The sequence below is a fragment of the Scyliorhinus torazame genome, chromosome 2, assembly GCF_047496885.1.
Source record: "Scyliorhinus torazame isolate Kashiwa2021f chromosome 2, sScyTor2.1, whole genome shotgun sequence".
NCBI classification, from domain to species: Eukaryota; Metazoa; Chordata; class Chondrichthyes; order Carcharhiniformes; family Scyliorhinidae; genus Scyliorhinus; species Scyliorhinus torazame.
The window spans coordinates 151,279,593-151,307,357 of NC_092708.1; the positions used below are offsets into that span (position 1 = coordinate 151,279,593).

General features: G+C 49.8%; 1 protein-coding gene across 3 annotated transcripts in view; it reads right to left on the reverse strand.

Moving 5' to 3' along the window:
• Positions 1 to 27,765, reverse strand: part of LOC140392761 (nuclear envelope integral membrane protein 1a-like) — a 130,745-nt gene that overhangs the window by 68,815 nt on the left and 34,165 nt on the right. For 2 of the 3 annotated variants that reach the window (XM_072478379.1, XM_072478369.1), the window contains exons 1-3: positions 24,239 to 24,551; positions 14,181 to 14,284; positions 1,416 to 1,638 (exon numbers count right to left, since the gene is read on the reverse strand). In XM_072478379.1, coding sequence (XP_072334480.1) covers positions 1,416 to 1,638; positions 14,181 to 14,284; positions 24,239 to 24,536 — 625 coding nt within the window. In that variant the 5' untranslated portion in view covers positions 24,537 to 24,551. Of the gene's footprint in view, positions 1 to 1,415; positions 1,639 to 14,180; positions 14,285 to 24,238; positions 24,552 to 27,765 lie in introns of those variants that run through there. The other variant, XM_072478387.1, reaches the window with a different exon arrangement.

A 27,765-nucleotide genomic window follows, 5' to 3' on the forward strand; every position in this document is an offset into this window, starting at 1 on the left:
GAGATGAAAATAAGTTTCTTTATACAGAAGGTTGTGAATGTTTGGAATTCTCTATCCCAGAGGGCTGTGGAAGCTCAGTCACTGAGTATGGTTAAGGTAGAGTTTGATAGATTTCTGATTAACATTAACATGAAGGGTTATGGGGATAGTGTGTGTAAAAGGCATTGAAGCGTTCAATCAGCCATGGTCCTATTAAATGGCAGAGCAGGTTCAACAGGCTGAATGGCCTACTCCTGTTCCTATGTTACCTTAGAATTAACCATTCCAATGCACTTTCTGGCTGGTCTCCCACGTTCTACCCTCCGTAAAGCTGAGGTCATCCAAGTCTCTGCTGCCTATGTCTCAACTCGCACTATGTCCCATTCACCTATCACCCCTGTGCTTGTGGACCCACATTTAAGCAACCACTTGGTTTTCAAATTCTCATCCTGGTTTTCATATCTCTTAATTGCTGCCTCCACCTCCCCATCTCTGCAATTCCCTGGTTCCACAATCTTCTGGAATATTTGTGCTCCTTTACTTCCATCCACTTGAGCATCTCCAATTTTCTTTGTTTTGTTTGAATTTTTAAAAAGTATCCAAGTTATCTTTTTCCAATTAAGAGGCAAATTAGCATGGCCAATGTGCTAACGGGGAGAATGTGCAAACACCACACGGACAGTGACCCAGGGCCGGGATTGAACCTGGGACCTCGGCGCCATGAGGCAGCAGTGCTAACCACTGTGCCACCATGCTGCCCACACATGTCCAGTATTAGTGCTTATACCTTCAATTGGTCTGGAACCTTTCTACTTTACGTTTGTTCTTTAAGACAATGCTTAAAATCTCTGACCAAGCATTTTGGGAAACTGACCTAATATCGCCTTATGTGGCTGAGTGTCAATTTATTTTCCCTATGTATTCATGGGAAATCAAGCAGGAGAAAAAAGGCTCTCACCAGTGGTAGGAATAAAGATGAAGACTGAACAGTAAAAATGCAACAATAATAAATGAAGAACCCTGCAATTTTAAATCATGGATATAGCTTTAAACAATATCACAAATCATAGAATCCCTGCAATGCAGAAGGAGGACATTCAGCCCATCAAGTCTGCACCGACCCTATCTAGGCCCAATCCCCTGCCTTATCTCTGTAATCTTGTAACCCCATCTAACATTGGGACACTAAGGGGCAAATTAGCACAGCCAATCCCCTAAGTGCATATCTTTGTACTGTGGGAGGAAACCGGAGCATCCGGAAGAAATCCACGCAGTCACCCGAGGTCAGAATCGAACCTGGGTCTCTGTGAGGTAGCAGTGCTAACCACTGTCACCATACCACCCCAGCAAATCATAGAACAGAATCAATAACATAGAAGTCATGTATGCAACATTAAAATTAAAATGGTTAAGTAGCAAGCAACCTTCAAACTTACGCCGTTTTGTTACAGTAATCATGTACTTCGTATGAGGTACCACGGGTTTCACTTTGAAAAAGGTTTTACGATCATAACACTCAATGCTTATGATGAACTCAGAAGCTAATGATTTTGAAGGTGATCTATTTTGATGGTACAAGTGTATCACAGTTTGTTCATCAAAACGATTTTCTTTTGCAGGATAAGTAAGCTCCAATAACTCAGAACTGTTTATCTTCACCTAGAAGAAAACAAATATCAGCTATAAAGTCATACCTTGATTTTTTTTTAACCATCACAGACTGAACAACCTTGTAATTCTTGCACAGTACAAACTGAAAAATAATCAAATATAACCAATGCCATATGGTGTTCTAAGGTGAACAAAAAAAAACTAGTGATTAGTCGTCATTTCCATCCTTGACTTTTCAGAATTTAATTGCAGTTTTGACTAATTTCAAAGAAAAATAAGTTTTGCTTTTAGTCATTTCTATGTTTGAACCAAAAGTAGCAATCAGAAAGAATGATGCAACTTGTATAGCACCTCTCACATCCTTAGAACCTCCCAGGGTTTAACACCCAACAATATACTTTTGAAGTGCAGGTCTTGCTGTTATATAGGAAAACAGAGCACCGAACACGTGCACAGCAATCAATAGCTAGCTAAACTGTTTTGGCAAAGATGGCTACTCCGAAGGGCAAGGAGCTGTCTGAATTATTCATTCTTTTCCGGATCCAATCAGTTCAGCGTTCCGACATGGGCACATTAGGTTTTAACGACAAGTGCAAATGTTAGTCAAGAGAACTCCTTTGTTCTTCTTCAGATGGGAAGTTGCCTGTGCTAAGAGTCAATAACTCTTGTAAAACAATTGTAAAATACAATTAACATATGGAATACGCTGGCCCGGGATGAGTGACAGATGGTGGACTGGGGAAAATCAGTTGAATAACTGAAGCAGAAGTCGAGGACACGGTATTAAATTTTGTAAATGGCCAGATAATCTTTTCCATGTCATATGCTTGGCCACACTGCAAATTCAGACAGTTTCACTTTTTCCATCAGTGCATGTGAATCCTCTGCCTTTCAATTTGAGAATCTAAAATTCAAGGAAGGCAGATTTTAATGAGCACCACTTTCAGAAATCTACATTCCAGGCAGAAAAGTCCATTCTTTCCAAACATACATCATGGACCATCATTTCCTCGGGAGTGGCAATCAGCGCCGGATTGCCTCTCCGTACCCACTTACCTGCACCAAACCTGTGCCTGTCTTGTCCAACCTTCCTGACTCAGGCCGGGCGAGATCCAGGCAGTGCAGCGCGTCCCTGGGTTGGGCGTCAAAATCTAACAGAGTTGGAGTGAAGGATTTTTATACTGCACTGGACACTATAAAGAGGTAAGTTTAAAAGGTCTGAATGAAAATGACAGGCTAGGGGGAAGGGAAGTCTCGAAGTTGTCAACAAGTGTCGGGAGGGCGCAGGAGTATCGTGTTGAGATAGAGGATCAGCCATGGTCATATTGAATGATTATTGGCTCAAAGGCTGAATGGCTTAGTCTTATCTTCCATATTTCTATGAAACTGGATAGGATTTGTGGGCGGGAGGGGGGCGGAAATCTGATGATGGAGCGATTCGGTTGGTGGCTTAGGACATTGGGGGGAGGGGGTGGGAGCGGTTTAGGATACTGGGAGCAAGGATAGGTCGGGTCTTGGGGCGGGGGTTTCTAGCCAATCAGGGGGCTGTGGGAAGCTCTGTGTGGGTGGGGAGAATTCCATAGGGTGGGTACAGAACAATAATAATCCTTATTAGTGTCACAAGTAGGCTTACATTAACACTGCAATGAAGTCACTGTGAAAAGCCCCCAGTTGCCACACTCCAGCGCCTGTTCAGGTACACAGAGAGAATTCAGAATGTCCAATTCACCTAACAGCATGTCTTGTGGGATGAAACCGGAACACCTGGAGGAAACCCACACAGACACAGGGAGAACATGCAGACTCCACACAGACAGTGATCCTCTACACAGACAGTGATCCAAGCCAGGAATCGAACCCGGGTCCCTGGCACTGTGAAGCAACAGCGCTAACCGCTGTGCTACCGTGAGTACAATGAATACCATGAGAGGATGGTTAGTAAAGGGGTGGTGGAATCCCCTGAGGGAAGGGGGAGTTCAATGTGTGAGGAGACCCCTTGCGGGGTTCAGTCTGTGTGTTTAAAATAATTCCGCACAATTTTGCGTAACTATTATTGTAACCCTGGCGGAACCATCTGAAGTGAATGATTTTAATTGTTTTTTTGGATGGTTCCCAGCACAGTACAATTGCCCAGGGGAAGTTAGCCTTTCTGTGCAACCGCCGTGTAAATGTTTACCTGGGAACCGCAGAGAGGTATTCCCCAGTGCATCTTTGTGATACTCCCAAATCCGACGCGGGGGAGCTCAGGTGTTACAACATCAAAACTTAGTCCTCGGAAATGAAGGCCAGGATTTTGAGCCACAGAAACAAATCAATGGAGGCATTGGGGGTTGCAAAACTACATGGTATGACATTGGGTCAGGCTCTCCAACGTCATCACTCTGTGTCCAAACTTGAGTGTTGGGTGGCAGGTCACTTGGGGATGCTGCTCGGGATTTTGAAATAAGCAAATGAAAGGTATTTAAGTTTATGAGGCAGGTCATGATTTTCTGGGGCCCTCAGTAAGTACATGGGGCATGGAGCCACAGTAACTTTTAATGTTCAGCAAAGAGCTGGCAGCTGTTGTTGTTGCAGCGCTCAGCAGTCATCCAGCGAGGCTTATGTCATTATTTCCTTGAAAGAGATTGGGCAGGCTTGGTGGGATCATGCTTCAGACATGGGCCTCACTAGAGAGGGACACAAGGGTGATCTCTCTATCCCAGCCTTAAATAACAGATCAACAAACCTCTGGGGCTGCATGGTGGCATGATGGTTAGCACTGCTGCCTCACAGCACCAGGGACCCAGGTTTGATTTCAACCTTGGCAAACTGTTCTGTGTGGAGTTTGCACGTTCTCCCCATGTCTATGTGGGTTTCCTCCAGATTATCATAGATTATCATAGAATTTACAGTGCAGAAGGAGGCCATTCGGCCCATCGAGTCTGCACCGGCTCTTGGAAAGGGCACCTTACCAAAGGTCAACACCTCCACTCTATCCCCATAATGCAGTAACCCCACCCAACACTAAGGGTAATTTTGGACACACCTGGGCAATTTATCATAGCCAATCCACCTAACCTGCACATCTTTGGACTGCGGGAGGAAACCGGAGCACCCGGAGGAAACCCACGCACACACGGGGAGGATGTGCAGACTCCACACAGACAGTGGCCCAAGCCGGAATCGAACCTGGAACCCTGGAGCTGTGAAGCAATTGTGCTATCCACAAAGCTACTGTGCTGCCCGATGCTCTGGTTTGCCCCACAGTCCGGTTAGGTGGATTGGCCATGCTAAATTGCCCCTTAGCTTCCAAAGGTTAGGTGGGGTACGGTTATGGGGCACGGGAATGGGCCTACGTAGGGCGCTCCTTTGGAAGTTCGGTGCAGACTCGATGGACCAAATCGGCCTCCTTCTTTATTGGAGAGATTTTATAATTTAAGAATTCCAAAGATTCACAACCCATTGAAATAATTTCACCTCATCTCAGTCCTAAAGGATTGGCCACTTAGTAAGTCCAATTTACTCGGCATCCCATCATAGGATAAGTCCCTCATCCCAGGGGATGTCACTGTATCACCTCCAATGCAAGTATATCCTTTCTTAAATATGGAGACTAAAACTTCACAAAATATTCCAGATGTCTCACCAAATCCCTGTACAATTGGAGCAGATCTTATTCTTGCACTTCCATCCCCACCTTCCACAATGCTAGATCACCCAATTTCTTTCACAAATCTAATATTCTGGACTCAGCATTCTATTTAGTTTGTCCATTGCTATTCTACTCCACAGTGATATGACATATTAAATACGAGCACAGTAATACACCCAAATCTCTCTTCCAGCATTATTCACAGTGCACGACCCAGTATTAGAAAGAGGAATTAAATAGTGATGTGGGAAATCAATACTATCGAAAAATATTGATGTCGACTTCCGGGTGCGGCGATGACCAGCTGAGTCGCACGTTTCGGCAGCTCCCGGTGGAACGGACTTTTGGACTCTTAATAAGAGCCCCAACGGCAATTTTAACGGCTAAAAGTACTGTGTGGTGAACCAGAAGGGAATCCCCCCTGGATACGGATGAAAAAAGGAGAGGAAGGTGGCCGGATTGCGGTGGATCCTTTAGAGCAGCGGTAAGGAAGGCAGGCACAAAGCAAGATGGCGTCGGAAGGTGGCAGTTTAATATGGGGCCCTGAACAACACGAGTTTTTGAAACGCTGCGTGGAAGAACTCAAAAAGGAAATGAAGAAGGAGCTGTTGGCCCCGATATTACAGGCGATCGAAGGGCTAAAGGAGGAGCAAAAGACCCAGGAGCGGGAGCTTCGGGTCGTGAAGGCAAAGGCTGCCGAGAATGAGGACGACATACAGGGCCTGGTGGTGAAGACGGAGATGCACGAGGCACACCATAAATGATGTGTGGAAAGGCTGGAGGCGCTGGAGAACAACGCGAGGAGGAACAACCTAAGGATTCTTGGTCTTCCTGAAGGTGCGGAGGGAGCAGACGTCGGGGCATATGTGAGCACGATGCTGCACTCGTTAACGGGAGCGGAGGCCCCGGCGGGTCCTCTGGAGGTGGAGGGAGCATATCGAGTGATGGCGCGAGGACCGAGAGCAGGAGAAATTCCTAGAGCCATAGTGGTGAGATTCCTCCGTTTTAAGGATAGAGAGATGGTCCTTAGATGGGCAAAGAAAACTCGGAGCAGTAAGTGGGAGAACGCGGTGATCTGCGTATACCAAGACTGGAGTGCGGAGGTGGCGAGAAGGAGGGCGAGCTTTAATCGGGCCAAGGCGGTGCTTCACAAAAAGATAAAATTCGGAATGCTGCAACCGGCAAGACTGTGGGTCACATATCAAGGGAGGCACCACTACTTTGAGACGGCGGATGAGGCGTGGACTTTTATCGTGGAAGAAAAATTGGAATGAGCGGGTTATTAAAAAAAGAACGTTTGAAACAAAGTGGTGGGGCGAGTATGGGGGGCGAAGAGGGGAGCAAAAAGGGGGGAAAGAGGAGTTTTATGTTATTAATCCTGCGATGTGGTAACTTTTCTCTCTTCCACAGGAGGTGTTGGGGGGAGGAAAGGAGGTGGGGCGTTGGCCATTGGGGGCGGGGCCAAGGGGGAAGCGCGGGCTCGGTTCCCGCGCTATGATAATCATGGCGGGAATAGGGAAGCAGGAAGGAGGGGGCGTCGCACGGTGCGAGCCGAGGTCACGGGGGGAAGCCGAGGTCGGCCAGAGTTTGCTGACTTCTGGGAGCAACATGGGGGGTGTAACTACGCTAGTGGGGGATCTAGCGGGGGGGGGGGGGGGGGGGGAATTATTGGGCTGCTGCTGCTGGGGAGAGGGGGGAGCTGGCATGGGGTGGGATGGGCACCGCCTGGGGGGGACACAGCTGCGTGGGAACCGGGTGAGGAGCTGGAAAAAGGGGATGGCTAATCGACAAGAGGGGGGGGTAAAAAGCCCCCCAACCCGGCTGATCACGTGGAACGTGAGTGGGCTGAACGGGCCGATAAAGAGGGCACGGGTACTCGCACACCTTAAGAAACTTAAGGCAGACGTGGTTATGTTACAGGAAACGCACTTGAAACTGATAGACCAGGTGAGACTACGCAAAGGTTGGTTGGGGCAGGTGTTCCATTCGGGGCTAGATGCGAAAAACAGGGGGGTGGCTATATTGGTGGGGAAGCGGGTAATGTTTGAGGCAAAGACTATAGTGGCGGATAGCGGGGGCAGATACGTGATGGTGAGTGGCAAACTACAGGGGGAGACGGTGGTTTTGGTAAACGTATATGCCCCGAACTGGGATGATGCCAATTTTATGAGGCGTATGCTAGGACGCATCCCGGACCTAGAGGTGGGAAAGTTGGTCATGGGGGGAGATTTCAATACAGTGTTGGAACCAGGGCTGGACAGGTCGAGGTCCAGGACTGGAAGGAGGCCGGCAGCAGCCAAGGTGCTTAAAGATTTTATGGAGCAGATGGGAGGAGTAGACCCGTGGAGATTTAGCAGACCTAGGAGTAAGGAGTTTTCGTTTTTCTCCTATATCCACAAAGTCTATTCGCGAATAGACTTTTTTGTTTTGGGAAGGGCGTTGATCCCGAAGGTGAGGGGAACGGAGTATACGGCTATAGCCATTTCGGATCACGCTCCACATTGGGTGGACTTGGAGATAGGGGAGGAAACAGAAGGGCGCCCACCCTGGAGAATGGACATGGGACTAATGGCAGATGAGGGTGTGTGTCTAAGGGTGAGGGGGTGCATTGAAAAGTACTTGGAACTCAATGATAATGGGGAGGTCCAGGTGGGAGTGGTCTGGGAGGCGCTGAAGGCAGTGGTTAGAGGGGAGCCGATATCAATAAGGGCACATAAAGGAAAGCAGGAGAGTAGGGAACGGGAGCGGTTGCTGCAAGAACTTCTGAGGGTGGATAGGCAATATGCGGAGGTACCGGAGGAGGGACTGTACAGGGAAAGGCAAAGGCTACACGTAGAATTTGACTTGCTGACAACGGGTACTGCAGAGGCACAGTGGAGGAAGGCACAGGGTGTACAGTACGGATATGGGGAGAAGGCGAGCAGGTTGCTGGCCCACCAATTGAGGAAAAGGGGAGCAGCGAGGGAAATAGGGGGAGTGAGGGATGAGGAAGGAGAGATGGAGCGAGGAGCGGAGAGAGTGAATGGAGTGTTCAAGGCATTTTATAAAAAATTATACGAAGCTCAACCCCCGGATGGGAGGGAGAGAATGATGGGCTTTCTGGACCGGCTGGAATTTCCCAAGGTGGAGGAGCAGGAAAGGGTGTGACTGGGAGCACAGATTGAAATAGAGGAAGTAGTGAAAGGAATTAGGAGCATGCAGGCGGGGAAGGCTCCAGGACCGGATAGATTCCCAGTTGAATTTTACAGGAAATATGTGGACTTGCTCGCCCCGCTACTGATGAGGACCTTTAATGAGGCAAAGGAAAGGGGACAGCTGCCCCCGACTATGTCTGAGGCAACGATATCGCTTCCCCTAAAGAAGGAAAAGGACCCGCTGCAATGCGGGTCCTATAGACCCATTTCCCTCCTAAATGTAGACGCTAAGATTCTGGCCAAGGTAATGGCAATGAGGATAGAGGATTGTGTCCTGAGGGTGGTCCATGAGGACCAAACTGGGTTTGTGAAGGGGAGACAGCTGAATACGAATATACGGAGGCTGCTAGGGGTAATGATGATGCCCCCACCAGAGGGGGAAGCGGAGATAGTGGTGGCGATGGATGCCGAGAAAGCATTTGATAGAGTGGAGTGGGATTATCTGTGGGAGGTGCTGAGGAGATTTGGTTTTGGAGATGAGTATGTTGGATGGGTGCAGCTGTTGCATAGGGCCCCAGTGGCCAGTGTGGTCACGAATGGACGGGGATCTGCATACTTTCGACTCCATAGAGGGACAAGGCAGGGATGCCCTCTGTCCCCATTATTGTTTGCACTGGCGATTGAGCCCCTGGCAATAGCATTGAGGGGTTCCAAGAAGTGGAGGGGAGTACTTAGAGGAGGAGAAGAACACCGGGTATCTCTGTATGCGGATGATTTGTTGTTATATGTAGCGGACCCGGCGGAGGGGATGCCAGAGATAATGCGGACACTTCGGGAGTTTGGAGAATTCTCAGGATATAAACTGAACATGGGGAAAAGTGAGTTGTTTGTGGTGCATCCAGGGCTGCAGAGCAGAGAAATAGAGGACTTTCCGCTGAGGAAGGTAACAAGGGACTTTCGTTACTTGGGGATCCAGATAGCCAAGAATTGAGGTACATTGCATAGGTTAAATTTAACGCGATTGGTGGAACAAATGGAGGAGGACTTCAAGAGATGGGACATGGTATCCCTGTCACTGGCAGGGAGGGTGCAGGCGGTTAAAATGGTAGTCCTCCCAAGATTCCTCTTTGTGTTTCAGTGCCTCCCGGTGGTGATCACGAAGGCTTTTTTCAAAAGGATCGAAAAGAGTATCATGAGTTTTGTGTGGGCCGGGAAGACCCCGAGAGTGAGGAAGGGATTCTTACAGCGTAGTAGGGATGGGGTGGGCTGGCACTACCGAGCCTAAGTGAGTACTACTGGGCCGCCAATATCTCAATGGTGAGTAAGTGGATGGGAGGAGAGGAGCGAGCGGCGTGGAAGAGATTGGAGTGGGCGTCCTGTAGGGGGACTAGCCTACAAGTTATGGTGACGGCCCCATTGCCGTTCTCACCGAAGAAATACAGCACAAGCCCGGTGGTGGTGGCGACTTTGAAAATTTGGGGACAGTGGAGACGGCATAGGGGAAAGACGGGAGCCTTGGTGGGGTCCCCGACAAGAAATAACCATAGGTTTGCCCCGGGGAGAATGGATGGGGGATTTGGAATATGGCAAAGAGCAGGAGTAACGCAACTGAAAGATCTGATTGTGGATGGGAAGTTCGCAAGTCTGGGAGCGCTGACCGAGAAATATGGGTTGCCCCAAGGGAATGCATTCCGGTATATGCAACTGAGGGCTTTTGCGAGGCAACAGGTGAGGGAATTCCCGCAGCTCCCGACGCATGAGATGCAGGACAGAATGATCTCAAAGACATGGGTGGGGGACGGTAAGGTGTCAGATATATATAGGGAAATGAGGGACGAGGGGGAGATTATGGTTGATGAGCTGAAAGGGAAATGGGAAGAAGAGCTGGGGGAGAAGATTGAGGAGGGGCTGTGGGCGGATGCCCTAAGTAGGGTAAACTCATCGTCCTCGTGTGCCAGGCTAAGCCGGATTCAATTTAAGGTGTTACACAGGGCGCATATGACTGGAGCACGGCTCAGTAAATTTTTGGGGGTAGAGGATAGGTGTGCGAGATGCTCGAGAAGCCTAGCGAATCACACCCACATGTTCTGGTCATGTCCGGCACTACAGGGGTTCTGGGTGGGGGTGACAAAGGTGCTTTTGAAAGTAGTGGGGGTCCAGGTCGAACCAAGCTGGGGGTTGGCTATATTTGGGGTTGCACAAGAGCCGGGAGTGCAGGAGGCGAGAGAGGCCGATGTTTTGGCCTATGCGTCCCTAGTAGCCCGGCGCAGGATACTGTTGATGTGGAAGGAAGCCAAGCCCCCGGGGGTGGAGACCTGGATAAATGACATGGCAGGGTTTATAAAGCTGGAACGGATTAAGTTCGTCCTAAGGGGATCGGCTCAAGGGTTCACCAGGCGGTGGCAACCGTTCGTCGAATACCTTACAGAAAGATAGAGGGAATGGAAAAGAAGAAGGCAGCAGGAGCTGCCCGGGGGAGGGGGGGGGGGGGGAAGAGAGAACCAGAAGGACTCTCAGGGTTGTTAATATATATGTACAATATGTATAGGTCGTTGCTATAAATAATTGTATATTGGACTGTTAAATCATATTTTTGGAGAGTGCTTATCTGAGACAAGGCAGTTGCCATTTAGTTTTAGTTTTCATTTTTGTTAGATATTATTTATTCTTTGTTTATAAAACAGGTCATTGTTATTTATACTGTTATATTATTGTGTAAAGGATACACAATGTACTGTGATGGTTGACCAAAAATTTTCAATAAAATATTTTTTTAAATAAAAAAAAATATTGATGTCTGCAGTTATATCCGAATGCTGTCAGAACCACGTAAAAGGCATTTCCTCAAAGTGGTCTGTGAGTGAAGAAATGCGTTTGTCTGTCGCCCTTTTAATTCGTAAGTGATTCAATTTAAAAATAACCCAGCAGTCCAGCTTCATTCTTAATCAAGAAAGAGATTGTTTTATTACAAAACTGCTGCTGAAAGTTACTTTGTCACTGCTCTTTAAGTTATTGACTAAAATACAGATAACGTTTAAAATACTGATAAAGATTAACGATACTTCTAAAGATGAGATTTCAAACCAGTTTCTGTAAGATGTCATTGTGGGCCTGCTGTGTGCAGTTGAAGTGTTGGTTCACTGGAGTAACGTGCCGTATTCAGCAGCTACAATGGCTTTTGTAGTTGATTAACTGGCCTTTGCCTTTTCAGGTGGACCCAGCAAGTACAACGACTTTGGAGAGCAACGGATGGCCCCTTTTCTTTACTGGTTCTGCCAGAATGACACTAGAAGGCTGTCGTCCAAATGATTTCTGGACAAAAACTCTAACTCCCTTTGGCTCCAATGGCAAAGAGAAACCCTGCACTGATATGCTGTTCATCAGATCTCAGCCGAGATCTGTGGGGCTTGAACCAACTTCCTGAGGGATTCTGGGTTCACTGCACACCACCACACAAAATGACTCCTTACAGCCTTTGTACAGTTCAAAAACATAAATATTGCTGATATGTTCATTTAGATGAGGAATAATAATCTTTATTGTCACAAGTAGGCTTACATTAACACTGCACTGAAGTTACAATGAAAAGCCCCTAGTCGCCACCCTCCAGCGCCTTTCCGGGTACACAGAGGGAGAATTCAGAATGTCTAAATTACCTAATAGCACGTCTTTCGGGACTAGTGGGAGGAAACGGGAGCATCCGGAGGAAACACACGCAGTCACAGGGAGAATCGAACCTGGGACCCTGGCGCTGTGAAGCCACTGTGCTACCCATTGTGCTACCATGCCGCCCGGTCATTATTCCATGAAGCAAATCAGTTATTTAAATTACAGTCCAGTCCTTCAAAGGTGCCCTGAATTTTCACACCATTGGAAGATTCAAATGTGTGGTCCAGGGCATTCTTAATTATCGTGATTTCTTGGTGACTGAATCATAGAATTTACAGTGTAGAAGGAGGCCATTCGACCCATCGAGTCTGCACCGGCCCTTGGAAAGAGCACCCTACTTAAGCCCATTCACCTCCACCCTATCACCGTAACCCAGTGTAGCCATCTGGGATGGCCACTTCCCGATTACAAAATGGGCACTTTGCAAAGATTGCAGGGAAAATGGTCAATACTGAGAAAACAAGCAGGTTATGGGTTTGTCTGCATATTGGAGCCGCAGCTCCCAGACAAGACCAAAACTGTAGGCCCATTAGCATACTAATGGCCCATCTCCAGGAACAAGAGAGTAACATTTGAGTAACCGATACTAAGGCAGACACCCCGGCGCCAGAGGAGACCAGAACAAAGCAGGCCAACGGCCAGCCATCAGGACACCCACCCCTTTATTGGAGTAAATCGATGGGAACGATCGAGAAACGGCCCAATTAATTGGGGCCAAGTTCAAGGCCCGCCCAAAAGCACGCGAAGCCCCTTTTGGGTATAAGAAGGATCTCCCAAGAGAGAATTGTTCTCTTGGCTCTGGCTCTCACCGAGGAGACCTGCCCAACAGCTGCACCAGAATAAGTAAGTCCAAGGTCAACGCACGCTACCAGACAGATGACCTTAGCTGTTCCCCTTCACCACTTCGACCCCAGCAGCCTCAGAACCGAACAACGGCCATTGTTCCTCGGACTGAGCGGGCGCCCGAAGCTAAGTATAGGCTTTAGCAGTAGTGATAGTTTAGTCTGTAGCGTTTCGTGCAGTATATTTAACTGTGTGTGTAAATAAATAAGAATTTGACTTTGAACTAACTAACTGGCGTATCGAGTCTTTGATCAGTATTCAGTTTGAACCTTGTGGCGGTATCGAAAGATACCTGGCAACTCTAGAGCGACCATATTGACTGCCATATTCAGAGCCAAATAAAGAGAGAAACATTCAGCAACACCAGTAAACTTTGGGTTGTGGGGGAGAAACCCACTCAAACACGGGGAGAATGTGCAAACTCCACACGGACAGTGACCCAGAGCCAGGATCAAACCTGGGACCACGGCACAGTGAGGCAGCAATGCCAACCACTGTGCCACCATGCTGCCCCTGCGATCCTGGATTTTTAAAAATGATCTGTTAACATTGCAAGAAAGGGACTGGGATTCTCCGTTCGGCTGTCTAGGTGCACTATCCAGGAGAATCAAGACTGGTCTACGTAGGCGCTATGAGCTCCCCCAACATGCCAGAAGGGCTATGGAGAGAGAGCGGGTAAATGGAGTTGAGATCAGCCATGATTGAATGGTGGAGTGGACTCGATGGGCCGAATGGCCTTACTTCCACTACTATGTCTTATGGTCTTATAATGGCACTTTGAAAAAAAATGTTTAACTAAATCAGATTCCATGGCACGCCAGGATCTGCACTGCAACTGAGGCAAGTGGGATTGAATCTCTCAGACGGATCCTGCACCTCTGAGATCCGAGCGCCATTCATAAAGGGAGCTCCGATCTCCAATAACTGCTGCAGCTCCACTACCCCGGATCGCAGGCAGCGTACCACCCCACCCTAATCACTGGCAAGGCCCCACCCGCAGAACCCACTGCTGAAATGTCCAGCAAACCACTCGGTTGTTTTTGGAAAAGGTGGCTTTCTTCCATCTTCTCAAGAGCATTTAGGGGCGAGCAATAATTGTTTGCCTTGAAGAAAAGGAAAAAATAATGCTGAGAACGTTTAGAAATGCAGTCACTGTCTCCCAATTGTTGGTCTGCTTTTCTGATGAATCTTTGTATGTTATTAATTCTAAAACTCACATAAACAAAAGATCCAAAATTATCCTTACCTCAAGATAAGACAATCACTGCTTTTTCATAATATAAAGCTTATGTGAATCATACACCATGTGTTACCTTGACTGCTGACCAATAATCCACGAATTCAGGTTTTTGAGAGAATTCATAAATAAACAGTTTTGTTGTTGTTTCATGGTATACTTCTCCTTCATGTAACATTCCTGCAATAAACATTACAGAAGCTTCACACAAGTGTTCAAAAAGAATCAAAAATGAGTGGCAGACTATTTTTTCTACAATAAAACCCCTATAAAATCTAATATTAAATGGATAAGATAATTGAAGACGATCTCACCAATTGAGAGCGCAATTTAACAGCAAAGTTTCCAAGTGTCATTTCAGGTGGTTTTGACTGGGAGTTTCTCCCAAGCTCCGTCGCGAATTCCCCACCGCTATCTAACTGCACTGAAACCTGTTGGTTAGATCGCACCCCATGTGCGGTAGCGAGCGGGGACTGCAGGGTGTTTCCCAACGGCCGACCCAGTGAGGCCGTGACCGGTGTCTAACGTTAATTAGGGCACTTAATGATGCCTCATGCACTTCCTGCTGGAAATGACCGTCCTGGCTAACTAGAAGGTGCAGCTCTTACACCAATCCCGCAGAGCAAATCCCCGACAGCCGCAGCATTGCCACCGTGCAGACCGGCCCCAGATATCGGGAAAGTCGACCTGGCCTGATTGTTGGGACGTGGTGGAGTCCAGATGGATACTCTGTTCCCCCGAGGGAGTCAGAGGATCAGCTACTGGGGAATCGGTGCCACCTTGGTGGCAATGGCAGCAGCCATCAGCAGGTGGGCAAAGGTAGTGGGCTTCCAGGGCACAATCTGGTGAACAGCACACAGTTGCTGATCAGACGAGGAACACCAGGATGCAGCTGGGTCCCAGTTCAATGTCAAGCTTCTGGACTAGGTTATCCCGGAGCTGATGTAGACACTAGGGTGTGGCCGTGAGAGTCAGAAGGGGATGTCAGCGACACTCCAGTAGGTCCATAGCCAATTGGAAGAATCCCATAGCCAATTGGAAGAATCCCAAAGATTACAGGCACAAGAGATGGCACCGACTGTGCTTGGCACCGAGGCCAATATTGCGACGGTGGCGACCGCGGAAAGCCTGGTGCACGACATTAGCAGCACAAATGGTGGCGTCCCTAGATGTTGCTCAGTCAGTGACGGCCATGGTGGAGGGCCTAGACAGCATGTCCCGGTCACTGGGGAACGGGTCCCTGACGGAGGTGGACCTTGCTGAGGCCCTATGGAGCATGTCCCAGTCGCTGGCGGCTGTGTCCCAGTAACACGTGGACCTTGCTGGGTCACTGCTGAGCATGTCCCAGTCTCAGGTGGGCATTGCCGAGGCACTCCAGGATATGCCCCAGTCACTGAGGAATGTGTCCCAGACACAGGTGGACATTGGCGAGACACTGCAGAGCATAGCCAATCACAGAGGGGCATCGACACCATGGTGCAGACAATGGGGAGCCACCAGGGCTGGCTGAGCCAGATGATGCAGGAATCTCTGGAGCTCAATCCAACCGCACCTCCATGGTCCTTCGGGCACCGGCCATGTGGAGGGAGCACTGGAGGCCGGCCCAAAATCCTCCCCCTCTCCTGTCACCAGCTTGGGGTCAGCTGGCACAGTGAGCCATATGCCACCAGCAAGTCGGCTGGGTGCCTCTAGCCCCAGGATCTCCAATGGATGACCGCCAGGGGCAAAGGCCACAGGGTGTGGTAAGCAGCAGGCTGGAGCAGAGAAACCTCAGGGGCAACTTGATCAAGGTGTACAAGATTATGAAGGGCATGGACAGGATGGACAGGAACAGCTGTTCCCTTCATTGAAGGGTCAGTTACAAGGGAAGACAAGTTCAGAGTGACGAGCAGGAGGTTTAGGAGGGATTTGAAGGAAAACCTTATTACCCAGAGGACAGCAACGGTCTGGAATGCACTGCCTGGGAGGGTGGTAGAGGTGGGTTGCCTCACATCCTTTAAAAAGGTAGCTGGATGAGTACTTGGCATGTCCTAACATTCAAGGCTATGGGCCAAGTGCTGGTCGGCAGGTCAGGTTTTTTCATACGCCGGTGCAGACCCAATGGGCCGAAGGGCCTATTCTACACTATTATTCTGTGATTCTGCTTGCACCTGTCCTGGGAACACACCTCGACATAATGGCAGAGCACAGAAGGCCAAGAAGATTGAGGATCACGGAGAGGGCACTGGGGCGTGTTGGGAGGGCTGCACCATCGGTAGCTAAGGACAGTCATTAGGGCCATTAAAACATTACATTAAAACACATTACATCCGAGACATGTGAAGCCTCTGTCACATTATTCTGCACTGCAGTGCTGACACAGGCTCATCACCCTGAGGTGATGTAACACAGACCCTGGGAGGGTCAAACAAGGTGATTGGGGGGCGGAGCAGACCAAGAAGTGGGGGGAAGGGGGAAGGGGAGAAGATGCGAGACGAAGGTTAAAGCTACGTCTTATCAGAAGAAAGCGAGGATGAGGATCTTCCTGGCCCTCCGGGCAGGTCGGACCCTTGCTGCCGCCTGTCCCCTATCCTCCAACCATTCCCGTGGGTCCTCCTGGGCTCATCCTTCAGCCCCTCCTGTTCTACTCGTCCTCCTCCTCTGACGAGGCCGCACGTTCCTACCCCTTCACCTCAGCATGTCACCCAGTGACAGCAGGGGCCCCTAGACACCCGATACCCCAGATCTCTGCCAGGAACAGCACTCGGTCTTGCTCAGGTGCCTCCCCCACCACCGCCTGGCCGCGGATATATCCCCAGTGCTGCGGCCCAGCTCTCGAGTGTTTGATTGTTGGCTGCTACCCCTGCGTTGTTGGTGCCTCCAGTGTTCAGGCGCAATGTCCAGGTCTCAGAGTCTGATTGGGATGCTGGGCAATACCACCTGCGTGTGACATGGCACGCCTATCCACAGGAATCCACTTGAGAGCTGCTATGTGCTCACATCACTAACATTGCCAATTCCCTATTAGCAAAAGCCTTCAGTTGTGCGGCCAGAGGTCGCCACAGTCGGTGGCGGTTAAAGTGGCCTGCACCATATTATCACTGACGGGGCTCTGTCCTGGATGTATTCGGTGGGACGGACAGGTAGAAGCTGAGGTTGCCCCTAGTATAGGTATACATGATCTGGGGGTTGGCATGTCAGAACCACGAGCACTGAACCCTCATTCCCCCCAACCCATGCCGCGACCCCCCCAATATTAGTGCACACACCCCCTCACGGGGGCTCCCACACCAGCTCCTCCCCCTCTCCCTCTTCCCCCGCCCGAGCACTAGGACAGCAGCCTCAGCACCCCCGGACTGACTGCCTGTTTTCCAAGATGGTTACTCACCTCCTCCCATCTCCACAGCAGCCATTTCGCTTGCTACACATTTTTAAATAGGTGTGCTGAAGGTCGCCTGCATGACCGCTCGCTGGTGAGCCAGTTAGATCATGGAAGGCTGTTAGATAGGTTCCAGTTAGTGAGATGGAGATTGGCCTTAATTGGTGATTATTGGTTTCTCGCAATGCCGTGGTGGGATCCGGGTCTCCCCAACAGGAGTGGGCTGCAATCGACACCCTGCCCTGTCCCTGAACCACCCGGGGACCTCCAATGGCCTGGGAGACTCTCTCCAGGTGCCATTCCGCCTGGTCCTCATTTGGGCGGACCTGTGCTATAAGGCGCTGGGCTGGGGTTTCCTTGGGGAGGCCGATAGATGCCGGGAGCGGGTTAGAACCGGCATCAGCATGGTTAAGTGGGTTCTGAAACCCACTTAACTGTGCGAGACTGGCCCCCCACCCGGCACCTGGTGTAACAGTTGTCGGGAATCCTGGGGTAGGTCTCTCCTGGCATTTACTGGCTGCATCCCGCCCCGATACTGTAGGGACGCGGCCAGTAGGTCGACCCTAAATTTATGACAGGACTCCATATCTAATAATATGCATTGGATTACTACAATTAAGCTATAAACATATTTTTATAAATTGCAATAGATTACCAAATACTGTACACTTTTTTTCCCCAATTATGGCATCATTGTATTGTAATTTATATTTGGTGATTTGTTATGTTCTAGGTGTAACATAAGCGGCTTCCTTGTGGTGCACTTGACAAAGGAAGGTTCAGACGTGGAGTTAACTTCAACACATTTATTAAACTATTTACACTTCTATTACTCGGGTTCGACACTACTGCTAATCCTACCATATCTACCCAGACTGACTAACCAGTTGCTGGAATCCACGTGGTGGGTGTGATATTGAATCAACCCGGTGTCTGTACTCACTGACTGTCTCCACTGGAAAGAGGCAGATCATGTGTGTGGTGTCCTTTATATATGGGTTGGTGTAATGCCCCATGTGGTCATGTCACCTCCATGTGCATCGTGAATGTCCATTGGTGGCGTCCTATCTAACTGATCTATTGGTTGAGTGTGTGTGTGAGATGTCTTTGGTGCTCCCTCTAGTGTCTCGCTAGCCTACATGGATTTACATTGATGCACATCACCACATTCAGCAGGATCAATTACCTCCCATTTCCACAAGGTCAATAAAGGCCATTTGGAAAAGGAAGACTGGTCTTCTGCATGTGTTTGAAAACAATTTAATTCGTCAGCCGTGGTTCAGTTGGGAGTTCTCTCACTTGAGACTGACGAGGTTGTGGGTTCATGCCCCACCTCAAGACTTGAGCACACAACAACCTAGGCTGCTGCACTGTCAACCATGCCTTTTTGGATGAGATGTTAAACTGAAGCCAGGTTTGCAATAGCAGGTGGAAGTAAAAGATCCATGGCACAATTGGAGGAAGAACAGGGAGTTGTTCCCAACGTCCTGGTCAATATTCATCTCTCAGCCTGCACACACCTGAGGAACCAGCAATCCCACCAGTATCCAAAACGGAAAACCAATTAGCAAGTAGGGCTCCAGGGAACACCAGCACCACCAAACAAGTTCTTTTGGACTGCCTGGCAATCACCCATTTCCTTCATGCTCCTAACCTGCGGTGTGACCATCTCGCTGAACGTGCTATCCATGTAGTTCTCAGCCATTTGAATGTGCCACAGTGACTCCAGCTGCCGCTTCCCACCTATTGCAGGACATGCATTCCACACGACCAAGCTGCCCTGCCATGTCTTTTCTTCACTTCCTTTATGTTATCTTTATTTTACTTTGGGGCGGCAGGATGGTGCAGTGGTTAACACTGCTGCTTCACGGCACCAAGGGCCCAGGTTCGATTCTGGCCCCAGGTCACTGTCTGTTTGGAGTTTGCACATTCTCCCAGTGTCTGTGTGGATCTCACCCCCACACAACCCAAAGTTGTGCAGGGTAGGTGGATTGGCCATGCTAAATTGGAAAAACAGAATTAGGAACTCTAAATTTATTTTATAAGAACAAGTTTATTTTACTTTGTTGTACTTATATTACTTGACTTTATTGCGCCCCCCCCGCCCCGCAAGTGCTTTGTACTCAAATCCTTTACCAACTTCTAAAAAGGAAATGCATTATGGTAGTCGCTTTGCGAAGCTCCAGGTTCAAGGACTAGATAGCCAAGAAGGCGTATTCATAATGTGACCAAATAGGTTGAGTGTCAACTTGCAAATCCTTCCAACGCATACCAATGGCAGACAACAAGAGCAGGAGAGATTGGTGGGCAGTAATGGAATATCTACCATCACCATTCATAAATCCAGACTACTTCATGCATGTAAAAATGCATGTTGCCAGAGCAACTCAGAGCATAATTGTTGTGAGGTAACAGCCACTTGAAGTCCAGTCAGTTGAAGTTACGCAATCTTTACTATGAGCATGCAAGGGAAAGGTTCAAAGCTGCAGATTCTCCCAAAACAGCAGCTACAATAACACACATATACACACACTCCAGATTTGGCTGGCCATAGGCTCTGATGCACGATCAATTGCACAAAGACTAAAGTTGGGTACAACTGTGGCTTTATTACAGTCAGATGTGTGGCCTCCTGCTGCAGCTGGCGAAATGGCAGGGCAATGGAGGACATGCATATTTATACAGTTCTCCCTGGGCGGAGCCAGCCACAGGAGCTACCGGCGAACCTGTAGTGCAGGTCCTACCTTACATCTCCTAATGGATCACCACTTTCACCCCCTGTTAAAAATGAGTCCGGCGGGGGTGACGTGAAACTATATACAATTAGTGTAATTATGTACAGTGGTAGGGAAAGAAAAGTCCATGTTGACGGTCCAGAGTCCGTCAAAGGTTCAGCCGGTCCGGTGCTTCGTTGGGAGCGGCGTAACGGTGGCGGCGAAGTCGGTGCTGGTGGTGGTGGAGGTGGCAGCGATGGCGGTGCTGATGCTGGCCCGTCATCGGGGAACTCCGGGAGTGTGCAGAAGTCCTCTTCATCCTCTTGTGCGGAAAGGGGGGTGGGGGGGGTGGTCTGGTGGGGTCAATATTGGCAGCGCGGTGGGAGGTGGGGGTCGCATTGGAGGGGAGGGGGCGGGGGGGGGGGGGGTTGGGGTGGAACCTGACGGTGGCAGTATCTTGGCGGCCGTCATAGATTATCATAGAATTTACAGTGCAGGAGACCATTCGGCCCATCGAGTCTGCACCAACTCTTGGAAACAGCATCCTACCCAAAGTTAACACCTCCACCCTATCCCCATAACCCAGTAACCTCACCCAACACCAAGGGCAATTTTGGACACTAAGGGCAATTTAGCATGGCCAATCCACCTAACCTGCACATCTTTGGACTGTGGGAGGAAACCGGAGCACCCGGAGTAAACCCACGCACACACGGGGAGGATGTGCAGACTCCGCACAGACAGTGACCCAAGCCGGAATCGAACCTGGGAGCCTGGAGCTGTGAAGCAATTGTGCTATCCACAATGCTACCGTGCTGCTCGTCGGGGAACTCAAGGTAGGCATATTGAGGATTGGCGTGGAGCAGGTGAACCCTGTCCACCGAGGGGTCCGCCTTGTGGAGTCGGACGTGCCTACGGAGAAGGACCGGTCCTGGAGCAGCAAGCCAAGCCGGGAGCGACACCCCGGATGTCGACTTCCTCGGGAAGGTGAAAACACGTTCATGGGGTGTATTATTAGTGGCAGTGCACAATAGTGACCGGATGGAGTGTAGAGCGTCAGGGAGGACCTCCTGCCAGCGAGAAGCTGGTAGGTTCCTGGACCGTAGGGCCAGCTGGACGGCCCTCCAAATTGTCCCATTCTCCCGTTCTACTTGCCCATTTACCGGGGGGTTGTAGCTGGTCGTCCTGCTGGAGGCTATACCCCTGCTGAGCAGGAACTGACGCAGCTCATCGCTCATTAATGAGGATCCCCTTCACTGTGGATGTAGGCGGGGAAACCGAACATAGTGAAGATGGTGCTGAGGGCCTTAATGACAGTGGCAGACGTCATATCGGGGCATGGGATGGCGAAGGGGAATCTGGAGTACTCGTCGACCACACTGAGAATGTACGTGTTACGGTCGGTGGAGGGATGGGCCCTTTGAAATGCACGCTGAGGCGTTCAAAGGGGTGGGAAGCCTTCACCAGGCGCGCACGGTCCGGCCGGTAGAAGTGCGGCTTGCACTCCGCACAGACCTGGCAGTCCCTGGTGACTGTCCTTACTTCCTCGACGGAGTAGGACAGATTGCGAGCTTTGACCAGATGGTACAATCGAGTGATCCCTGGGTGACAAAGGCTGTCGTGTAGGGCCCGGAGTTGGTCCCCTTGTGCGCTGGCACATGTATCTCGGGAGAGGGTGTCTGGGGGCTCGTTGAGTTTACCAGGGCGATACAAGATCTCGTAATGATAGGTGGAGAGCTTGATTCTCCACCACAAGATTTTATCATTTTTGATCTTGCCCTGCTGTGTGTTATTGCACATGAAGGCTACTGGCCGTTGGTCCGTAAGGAGAGTGAATCTCTTACCGGCCAGGTAATGCCTCCAATGCCGCACAGCTTCAACGATAGCTTGGGCCTCCTTTTCGACGGATGAGTGTCAAATTTCAGAGGCATGAAGGGTGCGGGAAAATAATGCCACGGGTCTGCCTGCCTGGTTTAGAGTGGAGGCAAGGGCGACGTCTGAAGCGTCGCTTTCTACTTGGAAAGGCATTGACTTGTCCACTGCGCGCATCCCGGCCTTGGCGATGTCTGCTCTGATGCGGGCGAAAGTGTGTTGTGCCTCGGCCGCGAGGGGGAATTGGGTGGACTGAATGAGTGGGCGGGCCTTGTCCGCATAGTTTGGGACCCACTGAGCGTAGTAGGAAAAGAACCCCAGGCAGCGTTTGAGGGCCTTCGGGCAGTAGGGGAGGGGAAGTTCCATGAGGGGGCGCATGCGGTCGGGGTCGGGCCCCGAGAAGTCCGTTTTGGACTATATAGCCGAGAATGGCTAACCGGGTCGTGCTGAACACACATTTCTCTTTGTTGTAGGTCAGGTTGAGAAGAGTGGCAATGTGGAGGAATTTATTGAGGTTGGCATCGTGGTCCTGCTGGTCATGGCCGCAGATGGTGACATTATCTAAGTACGGAAAGGTGGCCCGCAAACCGTACTGGTCGACCATTCGGTCCATCTCTCTTTGGAAGACCGAGACCCCATTTGTGACACCGAAAGGGCCCCAAGGAAGTGGTAGAGGCGACCGTCCGCCTCGAAGGCAGTGTATGGCCGGTCCGACTTCCGGATGGGGAGCTGGTGGTAGGCGGATTTAAGGTTAATTGTTGAGAAGACCCAGTACTGCGCAATCTGATTGACCATATCAGATATGCGTGGGAGGGGGTACGCGTCGAGCTGCGTGTACCGATTGATGGTCTGGCTGTAGTCCACGACCATCCTGTGTTTCTCCCCAGTTTTAACCACTACCACTTGGGCTCTCCAGGGGCTGTTGCTGGCCTTGATAATACCCTCCTTAAGCAGCCGCTGGACTTCGGACCTGATTAAGGTCTTGTCCTGGGTGCTCTACCGTCTGCTCCTTGTGGCAACAGGCTTGCAATCCGCAGTTAGATTGGCAAAAAGGGAGGGGGGAATCGACCTTGAGGGTCGCGAGGCCGCAAACGGTAAGGGGGGGTAAGGGCCCGCCGAATTTAAGGGTGAGGCTCTGGAGGTTGCACTGGAAGTGCAGGCCCAACAGGAGTGCAGCGCAGAGATTAGGAAGGACAAAGAGGCGGAAGTTCTACGCCCTGGACCGTGAGGGTGACTGTACAAAAGCCTCGGATCGGGACGGACTGGGATCCGGAGGCTAGGGAGATCCTTTGATTGGCAGGGTGGACTGCAAGGGAGCAGCGCCTTATCGTAAAGGTGAATGAAGTTTTCGGTGCTCCCGGAGTCCAGCAGGCAAGAGGTCGCGTGGCCGTTGATTTTAACCGTCGGCGATGCGGTGGCCAGGTTGTGCGGGCGAGATTGGTCTAGCGTCATCAAAGCGAGCTGCGGGTAGCCATCGGATGCTTTGGGTGGTGAGCGTGTGCGGTTCCGATGTCGGGATGTCCGGGGACCCTATGGGGAACAAGATGGCGGCGCCAATGGTGCGCACATTGCGGGGTCGGGACAAGATGGCGGCGCCCTTGGCCAAAGGGGGACAGATGGCGGCGCCCATTGGACGCACATGGACCCGGGAGGAGAAGATGGCAGCTCCCATTGTGTGTCTGGCGTGGGGGAGGGGGCGATAGCAGGCGCGATCGCAGCTACTGCGCGGGCCTGGCACACAGCCGCGAAGTGGCCGTTTTTACTGCAGGCTTTACAAACTGCAGTGCGGGCCGGGCAGTGTTGGCGGGGATGCTTCTGCTGACCGCAGGTGTAGCAGCGGGGGCCCCCCGGGGTGCGCGGATCGGCGTGCGGCCCAGGCGTATTGAGAGGTCGTCGACGGCTGAGGTCGTCGACGGCGGGGTCCAGGAGGGGTAGGAAGGGGTAGAAGGGTGGACAGCGCGGCGGGAGAGATACGATTGTACGTTACGGGAACAGTCATGGAGAGCGCCAAGGTTTTCGTCTCCGCCAGTTCGAGCGTGACCCCTTCCAGCAATCGTTCTCGGATGCGGTCTGACGCAATCCCAGTCACGAAAGCATTGCGCATGAGGAGATTCACGTGTTCGGCAGCCTGACAGTCACAGTCCCGGACGAGTGGAATTAGGGCCCGCCAGAAGTCTTCGATGGACTCACCAGGTAGTTGCGAGCGGGTGGCAAGTACATGCCTGGCGAAGAGCGTGTTCGCCTTCTGCGCGTAGTGTTCTTTGAGGAGTTCCATTGCTTTTGTGTAAGTCGTGGCATCTTGGATCAATGGGAACACGCTGGAGCTCAGTCTGGAGTACAGGACGTTGATCTTCTGAGCCTCCGTTGGCGCGGGGTCCGCCGCGTTGATGTAAGCCTCGAAACATGCTAGCCAGTGAGTAAAGTCTTTCCTGGCGTCGGGTGAGTGAGGATCCAGCTGCAGGCGATCGGGCTTAATTCGGATATCCATTCTGTGGAAAATCTGACACTAATAAATTGATGCACGATCAATTGCACAAAGACTAAAGTTGGGTACAACTGTGGCTTTATTGCAGTCAGATACGTGGCCTCCTGCTGCAGCTGGCAAAATGGCAGGGCACTGGAGGTCATGCATATTATACAGTTCTCCCTGGGCGGAGCCAGCCGGCAGGAGCTACCGGCGAACCTGTAGTGCAGGTCCTACCTTGCATCTCCTATTACAGTGGATCACCACAGGCTCAAGCATGTTTTGTCTCATGTGCTCCTCATAAACATGCACTATCATATTCTCGCAGACAAGCAGGCTAGAAAAACAGCTTGGGCTTATCAGCTGCAGTAACCTCATCTCTGTACACATACAGATAAGCAGCAGATGCGTAGGTCAAGGGTTGTTATGGGAAAACGCAGCAAGCGAGACAGCTTTCATGAACATAACTCACTTTATAACATGTTCACCCTTTATTCCCCACATCACCAATCCCCCACCCAAAGGGAGAGAGCTTTCTTCCTACTTGTCTTTAAACTAGGAGTCCATAAACAGTACATTTAGATATAGAATCATAGTCATTACAGTACATAAGGAAGGCCATTCAACCCATTGAGTCCATGCCGGCCCTCTGCAGAACAATCCAATCAGTCCCACTCCCGCACCCCCTTATCCCTGTAAGTTTATTTTCCTCAAGCAACTATCCAATTTCCTTTTGAAATCAATCATCACTGCTTCACCACCCACTGACAGCATGTTCCACATCATTACTACTCGCTGTGTAAAATAGTTCTTCCTCTTACACCCCCTGCATCTTTTTTCCAAAACATCACTTAATAAGAACAGATGTTGTCTACCTTATCTAAACTTGTAATAATCTTGTACACCTCTGTCAGTCCTACACTCAACTTCCTTTGCTCCAGGGTGGTACAGTGGTTAGCACCGCTGCCTACGACGCCAAGGACCCAGATTTGATTCCGGCCCCAGGTCACTGTGCTGAGTTTGCACATTCTCCCACTGTCTGAGTGGGTCACCCCCAGAACCCAAAGATATGAGGTTAGGTGGACTGGCCACACTAAATTTCCCCTTAATTGGAAAAATTGGGTACTCTAAATTTAACAAAAACATCCTTTGCTCCAAGGAGAGCAATCCCAGCTTCCCCAAACTACCCTTACAACTAAAATGCCTCATCTCCGGAAACATACTGATAATTCTCCTCTACCCCCCGCTTCACCAAACTACCCTTACAACTAAAATGCCTCATCTCCGGAAACATACTGATAATTCTCCTCTACCCCCCGCTTCACCAAACTACCCTTACAACTAAAATGCCTCATCTCCGGAAACATGCTGATAATTCTTCTCTACCCCCAGCTTCCCCAAACTACCCTTACAACTAAAATGCCTCATCTCCGGAAACATGCTGATAATTCTTCTCTACCCCCACCCAAGGATCCTCACATCTTTCATGAAATGTGGTGAGCAGATGTACACATCTCCTGGCTTAGCTAGCGATGCCCATATCCCATGAAAGAATAAAAGAAACTCATACAATACCTACCTCTATTTATGTGTCCCATAATCGCAAATGCTTTGCTACCTTCCCTCTCCATATGTCCTGCCACATTTAAAGCACGATGGACAAAAAGACCCCGCCTCCGCCACTCCCCCTCCCCCGTACCACCACCCCTGCAGAGGTCCCTCCGCACATTCTTTGGAACTTTGTCATTAAGTCCATCTTGCCTCTCCCCATCTCTTCTTCCAAAATGCATTACCTCATATTTCTCTATATTAAATTCCATCTGTCATTTGTCTGCCCATTCTGTTGCTTATTCATGTCATGTTCGATTGCAGTTCATTGATCCTCACTATCTGGCACACCTCCAAGGTAGGTATCATAGAAACATAGAGAATAGCAGCATCAATAGGCTATTTGGTCCTTCAAGCCTAAAAGAACAAGAGTAGGCCATTTAGTCCTTTGAGGCTGCTCTTTGCCCGGCACATACTATCAAATGTAAACGCTTGGATTAGGTGAGTATGTCCCTCGAAGACTTTTGGAGAAGTATTGGTGAGAAAATGTCAAAAAATCTAAAGAAATTGGCAATAAAAGGGCGCAGTCGAGATTCAGCAGGGGTGGAGCCACCTTTTCAATATGGTGACTTGGTCCATCGACCCAGTGCTCTCTGAGACACTCTCGGAGGTGCTGAAAATGATAACTGCCAACATTATCCGAGTAATAAATTAGGGACTCGGCTTGTTGACACAAAATCTAAGTGTTCATGAGGCCAAATTGCAGAATACTAATAAAAGGCTTGATGAATCGGAGGAAAGAATCCTGAACATAGAAAATATTACTTCTTCGTATTCAATCCTTGGAAAACCAACTTTGATCCTGCAAGATTTGGAGAACCGAGGTCAGAGGAAGAATATCCACATTGCCGGTCTGCCGGAGGGAGTGGAAGGTAAGGCTCTTAATAATTTATATGAGAAATGGCCGCTATGTTTTCTTAAGCTGGACATTTCAAATTGGAAAAGGTGCACCGTATCCTGTTTTTGAGGCCAAGGGACAATCAACGGCCTAAGCCTATAATCATTCGCTTCCACAATTTAAAAGATCGGCAAAAGGTCCTGGAGACGGCGAGGCGTGGAAGGGCCTGGCTCTATACGAGGGAGCGAGGATCTTCTTTTTCTAGGACTTCCGGCAGCGATGCAGCTGAAGCATCAAGGCTTCAATGAAGTTCGACATCAACTCAAGGCAGCTGGAGTGGAGCATGTTATGCATTGTCCCGTGACCCTGAAAGTGATACCCGTCTTTCAATAATCCGATTGCTGCCTTGGCCTTTGTCAATCCACGAAGGGCAAGGAATTGGACTAATAATTTGCAGCTCGTAAAATTTAAAAGTTTTAACCCGGACTTCCTCCCTATTATTGTGTTGTTGGTCTGATTTTATTGTTATATACCCTGCTTAATGGGTGGTGTTAATATTTAAGCACTGTAACATGTCTTCTTCTTATCGAGTGCATTGGGCACTCTTATTTAGTTATTCATAGTAGTTGTGCCATATGCTAATTATATAATAAGAGCTCTTATTAGCCACATCCTAATCATGGCAGAGCCAAGTGGCACCACTGCCAAGAGGTGGGTTGTGGGTACAGGTCTTCATGGGTGGGCGACATTTGATACCCATTCCCTTGTCGGTGAGGTTGTATCAGATGGTAATAACAGTATGGTAGT